Source organism: Apis cerana, linkage group LG16 (assembly GCF_029169275.1).
Source record: "Apis cerana isolate GH-2021 linkage group LG16, AcerK_1.0, whole genome shotgun sequence".
Classification (NCBI taxonomy): domain Eukaryota; kingdom Metazoa; phylum Arthropoda; class Insecta; order Hymenoptera; family Apidae; genus Apis; species Apis cerana.
In genome coordinates, this window is record NC_083867.1 from 2,729,606 (window position 1) to 2,739,806 (window position 10,201).

The 10,201-nt window shown below is 20.9% G+C and overlaps 1 protein-coding gene across 3 annotated transcripts; it reads left to right on the forward strand.

Moving 5' to 3' along the window:
• On the forward strand, nucleotides 1–4,831 carry LOC108000280 (elongation of very long chain fatty acids protein 7-like). 3 transcript variants are annotated; one of them, XM_028667970.2, is made up of 5 exons: nucleotides 1–429; nucleotides 1,563–1,753; nucleotides 2,180–2,260; nucleotides 2,388–2,571; nucleotides 2,826–3,152. In XM_028667970.2, the coding sequence occupies exons 1-5, from the start codon at nucleotides 369–371 to the stop codon at nucleotides 3,005–3,007; spliced, it is 699 nt and encodes a 232-aa protein (XP_028523771.2). In that variant the 5' UTR covers nucleotides 1–368; the 3' UTR covers nucleotides 3,008–3,152. The 3 variants fall into 3 exon arrangements, with proteins under 3 accessions (XP_028523771.2, XP_016916011.2, XP_028523772.2); XM_017060522.3 differs by having other exon boundaries at nucleotides 12–429; nucleotides 2,851–4,831; XM_028667971.2 differs by having other exon boundaries at nucleotides 13–429; nucleotides 1,422–1,753; nucleotides 2,851–4,831.
• Nucleotides 4,832–10,201: the final 5,370 nt, after the last annotated feature.

Genomic DNA, 10,201 nt, shown 5'->3' on the forward strand with positions numbered 1-10,201 from the left:
TATTTTATCAGATGACTCTGAATTTTCGTTCAGACATTTAGTTAAATTGGTGAAGTGTGACATTAATCATCGATCCGTTAATTTCATAAGATATTTGAAAATAAAATTCAAACCGTGAATTTTGATGTAATTTTGACTTCTTTTTCTTTTTTTTTCTTTTTTGTATAAATAAAAGCAAATAAATGTTAAATAAAAAACAGCAAGAAGATTGAAAAGTTTGAAGTTTATTGCCGAAGAAGCATTAAAAATTGAAAAGGGGAAAAAAATATTCGATTCGATCATTCAATCAAAACAATTGGATTGATTTTTATCAGTAAATATTGCAATCTTATATGATTTTCCTGAAAATTTAATTAGGGTGTTAAATCATGGCGGCATTAATAAGAATAATATACGATGGCTATCGTCACATTAATGAAAACCTATCAGGTATTTGTATATATAATATTTATATATGTATATATATATATAAAATAAGAAATAAATAAGAAAATTCTATTTACAATTCAATAAATTAATATTTCTGTATACATTCTGTACACTTAATGATAATAACAACAATATTAATAATATAAAATCTTTTATATAACAAACTGATGAAATTGAAGAAGAGAAGATGAAAAAAAATAGATACGAATCATATAAAATATAATTATTCTTATATTTTTTTATATAAAATATTGATACAAGAATAATAAGGTATCTTTGAAATGTTCAATTCAAAGCTCTAAAAAAACATAAAAGTTGCTGCAATTCTATCTTTTAAGTTCTTTTAAGTTCTTTGAATGTTGGAAAAGAAATAAATTTCAATGTGAACAGAATGAGAAATATACGAAGTATTAAGAAAATTATATTCAAAACTGAATATTATTATTAATATCCATCGAAGAAATGATTATGAGTTTTGTTTAACATAAAAATTAAATTATATATAAAATAATCATATCTCAATTAAACATTGAAGGGAACACGTTGATTTTTATTAATCCTAGAATATTAAAATATAAAATATTTTAAAAATATCGATTGAGATTTATCTATTAAATTTATAATATATTTATAATAAGATAAATTGAATTTAAAGAAACTCTTTCTTCTCTTCTCTTCTTTCTCCTTTTCTAATTTTCATCTAAAAACTTCACAATATTAGCACATAAACAATAACTTAATAACTTAATCCTTAATCATCATTAATAAAAATTACACAATTAATAACTTTAATGGTACAATAATAAATTCTGGTTATACCAATTTTTATGTTTGTTCTAGCCTCTGTAATTTCCAAAAAAAAACATGTTGCACAAATGAAATTTTCATGTATAACAATATAAATAATAAATTAACGATATGGATTAAATAAAATGTAAACATTCTTACATACTTTTCTTATGTAGTATTTAATATATTCCATATTTTTATAGATTTGGTTCTACGATGAGAAAATAATAAAAAGAAATAATTGAAAAAAAAAAATTAAAGATATGGAAAGAAAAAAATATGAACCTTTTACATAGTTAAGATCTTTCTCCAAGTGTTAAGATAAAAATTTTTGTTTTTTGGAGATCCTCGGACGCAAGACTACTTCCTCATCAAATCACCATGGGGTTATCTCAGTATAATATTATTTTACTTGTATTTCGTGTACGAATTGGGACCCAATATCATGGCAAAGAGGAAACCATTCAATCTGGATAAAATTTTACAGATATATAATCTGATTCAGATAGTATCGTGCGGATATATATTTTATAAGGTACGTGAAAATATTAAATTTTTTTTTTTTAATATTTTACTACTCCACGCGATTTTCCACGCGATATTTAAATTTTAATAAGATATTTAATCGTACTCGATACGAAAAATTTATTGTAAGATTTAGAATATTAATATTGGTGATAAGATATTTCTTTTTATCGATAAGATAAAATAAAAAAAAAGAATGACAAATGCAAAAAAAATGATTCAAAGTTCGATCAACAATTTGTTATAAGTATTTTTTTAATTAACTTTTTATAAATCTTACGAAAAATAAAAATAAAAAATTAAATTTATATTAAAAATGTAAAAATCTTCACGAAATTATTAATAACGTTTATTTAATAAACGACAAAGAGATATAAAAATATATATATATATATTTTTAATAATTACATACGCAATTTTTTATCCTTGATTCCAGGCAATGGTTTTAGCCTGGTTAAACGATTATAGTTTCTATTGTCAACCAGTTGATTATTCATACGATCCTCGCGCAGTAGAGGTGTGTACAAATGAATTTTTCTTTTCTTTTTTTTTTTCCATATCTCGATTAATTAAAAGAATCCTTATTTTTTTCTTTTTTTCATTTTTTTTTTTTTTTTAATATCGACGAATTATTTGAAACACAGATAACCAGAATGGTTTGGCTTTACTTCCTGATAAAGCTTTTCGACTTGCTCGATACAGTCTTCTTCGTCCTCCGAAAGAAACAACAACAAATATCGTTCCTCCACGTCTATCATCACACAGGAATGACTTTTGGCACCTGGGTATGCACTAAATTCTTGCCCGGCGGTCACATCACTTTATTAGGTAAATCATTTAATCCTTTCACGAGATCAAGTAATTATATATTAATATGAATCACATTATATTAATATCCTCGCAAATATTTTCTCGAATAATGATATATCTCGCTTTATCGATCCTATTATTATTATTATTTTGAAATTTTCGACAGAAATCTCTTTATAATTGGACACGTAAGATATAATAATAATAGTATTTATCAGGATCGATAAATAACACGGCGAGATATCATCATCGATAAAATTTTTTTTTAATAGGAAATATTTGTTACACCACATGTAGGTACGATAAATTGTTTCGTTCACGTGGTTATGTACACCTACTATCTGATCACTTCGTTACAATTAAGCAAACCATGGTGGAAGAAATACGTGACCCAATTACAACTCACACAATTTTGTGTAATACTGGTACACTTTATATTGCTGGCGTGGGGTGAGGATTGCGGTTTCCCGAAGTGGACAGCTGGGATAATGATTCCTCAAAATCTCTTCATGATCGTGCTGTTCGGCGATTTCTACTACAAAGCGTACATAAAAAAGCATAAGAGCAGCACGAACGGTGTTACAACGAACGAGAAGTTAAAAAATCAATAGAAATTTTAGTTTGCTTGTGCGTTTTTCAACATTGTTCAATTTGTGACACACTGAGAGGCTACATACACGGAAATCAATTCATCGTATTATAATTTAGACATTTACATTACCGTCCATCACTATTTGGCGATCTTTTATTGAAAAGTATACAAGAGAAATGAAATGAACATATATTTTAGATTATACTTTAGATTTATGTATTTTCGTATTAAATATATTAAAAAATTTTCAGAAAATATTTATCAAAATGTAAAATATAGAAGACAATTTCTTTTTCTCTGATATTTAGAAACATAAATATAATAATAAAAAAAAAATTTTCGTTCCTATATTTTAGTCTTGCTTTAATAGATATATTAGGCGAATAAATTATACGTGACAATTTATTTTAAAAATATATTTATTGTTTACACATTACACGATTATTTATATGAAAACGTGATATTACAAAAATTTTTTAATCATGTTTCACGATTAACTGACTAAATTCTCATGGACAGTAGTGTATTAATATCGAAAATAATATAATGATCCGAATATTATAAAATTATTTGATTCACGAACAATCGTGACATTCCTTTTTTAAAATTGATCAGCGTTCAGCATAAAGTTTTTTCGTTTCATTTTCTGTTGAAACTTATTCAAATAAAAAAGCTCTATAATGTGTTCTCTGTAATTGAAACGATAATTCTCAGTCTTATTTTTGTTCATTTTACTCAATTATTTATCAATATCTTAAGCAATAATTCTATGTAATAATTGCGCAAACTTTGATAAGTACAAACGTAATTATTGATATGTAAAATTATTTTAATTATCTGTTTAACAAGGTGCCAAACGAGTACATTATCCTCTTTATCACTAAAAGTAGCTCAATTGCGCGAATTTCCATAGGAGGAGAATACGTGACGTCACATTATCCCCACTTATTCTTAGATGTATCACGTAACTAGACTTCTACCAAAGCCAAATATTGTGTGACATCGATTCTGGCTAACCTAGCAATGGTAATGGAGATGGTAATGTGATGTGAATTCTGCAATGCAAAATAATATAACATATTCTATACAGAAATTTGTCAGACACAAAAATTAATTAATACTTTTAATGATAGAGAGAATAATATATTCTGCTTATCCGACAATTCTGCAGGAAAGATAATGACTATGGAAATTTATAGAAAATTTAAAAATTTATTTAAAATGCATATATATATCCTAAATGACAAAATGTAAACTACATTTATTATTTTCTATTTAAGTTTCATTTTTTTATTCGTGTTCAAAAAATTTTAAAGTAATTATGTAAAAGTATATAACTTTTTTCTACGTTGTATGTTATGCTGTCTTCTTATAATTTCCGAATTTACAAAATTTTTTGATAAATTTTATTTATAATTGATGTTTTGCTCATGTATCGCATGAAACGTATCTTAAGATTATTAAAATCGATGAAATGAGATCACACTTTTAGATATTAAATTTAAATTTGCCTAAAAATTAACAATGATAATCATAAGGATGATAATATTTGCGCTGGAAGCAAATTCGATGACTTCTAACAATTGCGATATACATACATAATTTCACTAATTTGAAATTATATCTTCTTTATTTAGAATCAATATATGTTACTACTTGTAAATAAATAGATAATCAATTCTCCAAGATATGATCCTTTATTTGATCATGTATTTGATTTGTCATATAAAAAAATTCCTAACCTAAAAATTTTAATAAAAGTTGATGAATATAAAAATACAATAGATTATTCACGAAGCAATTATTAAGTATAACTTTGCGTGAAATATTTTTTTTTTTTTACAACAAAATAAGAAAACATTATATTTTGAATATTTTGTAATTTAAAATGTTGCTCTATTTTATATTGTAAAGTTATATTTAAAAAAAAACAAAAATGTATTGAAATATTGATTTCATGGAGTTAATTAATTTCTTAATATTTCAATAAACAAAAATTTCTCCATTTAACATATTTATACTTTTCTTAAAAATAAAATTTAATTAAAAATTATTTAAAAAATAAGAATTAAAAAATTTAAAAAACAAGATTTAAAAAATAACATTCAAATAAATTCATAGGACATTATATTTATTGAAAAAATTAGTTAAAGAATAAATTACTTAAAAATTTTAATAATAAATTATAAAATTAAGATATAATAAAATTTAATAATAAGTTCAAAATATATATAAGAATGTGTTTTATATAACATATATTTACATTATAAATTTGCTAAATTTTTTGAATATAAAAAAAAATTAATATATGTAATTTATTATTCTAATTTAAATTAATTAAAATAGTAATGTAGTCGATCATATGATGTAATAAAAAAATTATAAAAAAGGTTAAAAGTTATTAAAAATTATAATAAAATTATAATATTTAAATAAGATTATGTTTTAAAATTTATAATTTAAGATCGTAGATTTATATATTATAGTATTTAATATAATTATACAAAATATATTTAAAGATATAATTTATTCATTCAATTTATTCAAAAATATTATTATAAGATAATTAAAGCAAATTAATTTTTTTCCTTACAATTATTACAGTAAACATTTAACCACTAGCAAGGAAAAAATCAATAAATATATTCATTTTCAGCAATAATATTTTATATAATCCAATAAATATAATTTAAATATATGTAATAACTATTGTTTCGATCTTAATTTTTAAAGATTTCATTCTTTCAACAAAGATAATAAAACTATCAATTCTTTATTTATTTATTTTAAGCATTATTTTTTTATAACCATCATCGAATATGTTAAATCGCAATAAATGAACAAAAACAAAGAATGCAAATAAATGAAACCATCATTAAAGATTAAAATAATACAATAAAGCAAATAAAATATGAAAAAAACAAATTATCATATCTTGAAATCACAAGTGTCACGTTCTGAAATAATGCAAAATTAAATAATTTTTAATTCTTATAAATTATCAAAAACAATTATTAAATTAATGATTTTTCGGAATAAATAAGTTAATACTTTTTTGAAATATGACTAATATGAAATATTTTAATAATAAAAAAATATAAGTGAATCAAAAATAACATAACCATTAATCATTAAAGAATGCATTTCTCTATATCCATCATATATTTAAGAAAGCAACACTTATGAATCTCTCCGGCATATCAATCTATAATTAATTGTATGAAATATTTAACTTCCTGCTCCATATGTAATAAATATGACGAGATTATTATTCTTCAACAATAAATGATCTTAATTATTGCTTTTTATCTACATGGTATCTTAACCTAATAATATATAGAAGTAAAAAAAAAAAAAAAAAAAAAGGAATGAACATAAAACTGAATCAGGACTTGTTCGAAAAAGCCAACCTACTTTATCCGACACTTTAATGGATAATCAACAGTACGAACGAAAGGTAAAACTTCTATGGAACAGGCACATAAAAATATTGAAGTGCCGTTATACCATGCTTAAAAATATCTATATCGATTACTTTATTTAATATATAAATTTAAAAATAAGATTCTATCCTTAATTAAGATAATTTATTTGAAATTTTGAAAGATATGTATAAAAATTGAAAATTTTATTATTTCCTTTATAATTATGAAATTATTTGTAAAGATATTTAAATATATAAATTGTTTTAATTATAAAAATTTTAAATTGAAATTATTTTTCTTTAATTAAAATAAAAAAAAGTATTAACATTTTAAGATATATAAAATAATATATGAAAACTGAAATTTTTTTTATTTTCTATGAAATTTAAATTTAATTTCTAAATTAGAATAAATGAATTAGGTCTAACAAAAAATAATGAAAAAAATAAAAAAAGTTGAGAGGTTATAATTATTTTTTTTTAGAAATTAATTAAATGATATTTTTAACTGGACAGTAAAAATAAATTCTAAAGTTAAAAAATAAAAATAAAATAAAAAAAAATTGCTTAGGTTTATTATCCGCTGTATTATTCATTTATTAGTTATATTTTAAAAATATTTTGAAAATATATCTTGAAAAATAAAAAATATACTAAATAGTATATTTTAACTAAGAAAATATTTTTATTTCACCATTTTTATTGTTTTTTATTATTTAAATAATTATAATTTTAAATTATAAAATTATTATAATTATAAAATTTAAATAATTAAATAACGATATTATTTAAATAAAATTATATTGAACATACCATCTATGACAAAATTGCTTGAATTCTGAATAAACGATATAATTTTTTTATCTTCTTGTTGTTTTTAAATAAAATACCAGATAACAATATATACGATGCAAATATATTTATAAAATTTTGTTAATAATTACAATTATAATAATTTTATATATAAATACAAAATAAAGAAAAAATTTTATTTCAATAATTATTAGAATCAGAATCTATTTTGACTAATCTTTTATTGAAATAATATTTTATTATTTTGAAATATATTTAAATAATAAAATTCAATACATAATAAAAAATGTTGTTAAAAAAATAAAAATATTAATAGAAACAATCAAATATTTTTAATAAGTACGTATATATATGTTTCGTATAAAATATAACCTTAACAATTGTATCGAAGATCATCGATTGATATTATTGCATTATATTTTTATATCAACAGAAACTTCAATGCATACAAAAAAATATCGTGAATGAATTCATTTTTTTTCATGTATGTTTTCTTCGTGTATATTAATTGAATTATTACTACCGCAAAAATAAAATACCAGATAATTTCGATTAAAAAATGTTTTTGCAAAATCTTCGTCCCGTTTTTGACCCCATTTCGCAAATTTCTTCCACATATTACATATAGTTGGCTTACTTTGTTCTACACCACGTTAAAAAGTTCTTTTAAGAAACCCATAATGATTCCTCGGTATTCGTAAGTGTCTTCACGCTATTGGTTGGATCGCAATTGTCGTTTGTATTCACGTGTAAACCTAATTTTGTAAGTCATCAACGCAGACTTGGCTATTTAAAAATTGTATTTGATTTACGACAAGCTGATCTTCAATGGCAAAAATATAATCTTAACAAATAGACACCATCGAAAAAGACGTGTTCAAGTTTCCGTTTGTTCCACTTCTAATTTTATTACAATGAATGTTATAATTATGAAAAAGGAGAATATTAGAGATGAATGGATGAGAGAAGACAAGACTAATATATATCAAATATTTTTGTAAAAAGTTATTGAAATTGTTATAATGTATCACAAAGATGAATTATGGAAATAAGTGAACGCCAAATATATTTTTACAAAAAAATAAAAAAAAGGAAATTTGTGAAATAGAAAAACTATATATAGATATATTATAATTTTCTTTATAAATAAGACAAATTATGGATGCTAATTTTTTTTTTTGCAAAATAAAAAATTTCTGAAATTTTATAATATATATTTTATAATTTTATATATATTTATCCACACTTTAAATAAAAAAATTTATGGAATGCATATGACATGAACAGAAGAGTAGAGAAAAATAGAGAATTTTTGAAATTATTATAATATACTATAAATTTTAAAAGAAATCTAGCTGAAAATTAAACTATCAAACATATTTTAGCAAAGAAATAGATAATTTTTTGAAATTATTATAATTATACCATTGATATACTATAATCATTATTATGAAAAAAAAAATATGTAAAAGACATGAAATACAGAAAATTAGAAAATGTTTTGAATTATAATATATATAGATATGTTGTATTTAGTTCCATAAAATAAAAGTTCTATAAAAATTCTGGAAATATATTAATATAAGTTAAAATATATTATTAATAAAAAATTTGAAATTATATTTTTTTCCTTTTCATGTTGAATTCTAATTTCTTTTTCTAATTTTAAATTAATTTGAAATTAATATTAATATAATATAATATATTTATATATTATATTATTATTATTATTATTATTATTATTATTATTATATTTATATATTATATATTTGATAAATTTTTAACAATAATTTTTAAAATAATTTTCCAAAAGAATGAAATCCTAACTTATTTATTTTTTAAATAGTTTAATTTTATGTAAAACAAGTTAATAATTTTAAACTTCTGATAGTATAATTTTGCAAAGAAATAAAAAATTTGTGAAATTATACCAATTGCCTTATTCTCTTTACTTTTTTAAATATTAATATAATTTATGATATATTATATTTTAAAGTATCTATACTATAAAATAGAAAACGATAATAATATATTTAACACAATACAAACCTAACCTCCAAAATCAAATTACTTATTTGCCAATTACGATATGAAGAGTCCGATGCAAATATTGGATTAAATTAAAACATTTATGGATTACTTGATTCATCACGTTTATAAAAAATTTAAAAGAGCAAAAACATATTTTCACATGTTGAAGTTTTTTTTCCGAGATTTTCTGTCGATCTACGTTTCTTTATTCCGGCAAAACAATTCGTTCGACGATAATATGACAAATAGACATATGGCAAACAGATCATATTTGTATAACCTTTACTTTTGTCTTTTCTAAAAAGAATGATCCGTTGTTAATCCTGTTTATAAATTTTGCACAAATATTTGCTTATAACTGTCTAGATTGTCTATATATTAATATAATATATATAATATTAGAATTATATATTACATTGTAATATATTATATCTATATAATATATATTATATTATAATTATTATATCTATTTTGAAAATTAAAACTAATCTATTATTTTAAAAAATTTTTTTAAATTTATTATAATTTATATCTTTATAATATTTTATTGGAAAATTGTTAAAAAAAAATACAAAGAATTAATACACTTTGAACAGATAATAAACATAATTTGCGTAGATAGTTTGAATAGATAATCGTTTTTTAATTTGATATAAATTTTATTATGACTTTTTACAGTATCTTTTCTAATATATCGCATGTTCCAATATATCATAATGCATCAATGAAAATTTTAATAAAATTTTATTAAAGATACAAAAATTATTATTAGATAATAATGTTATTAT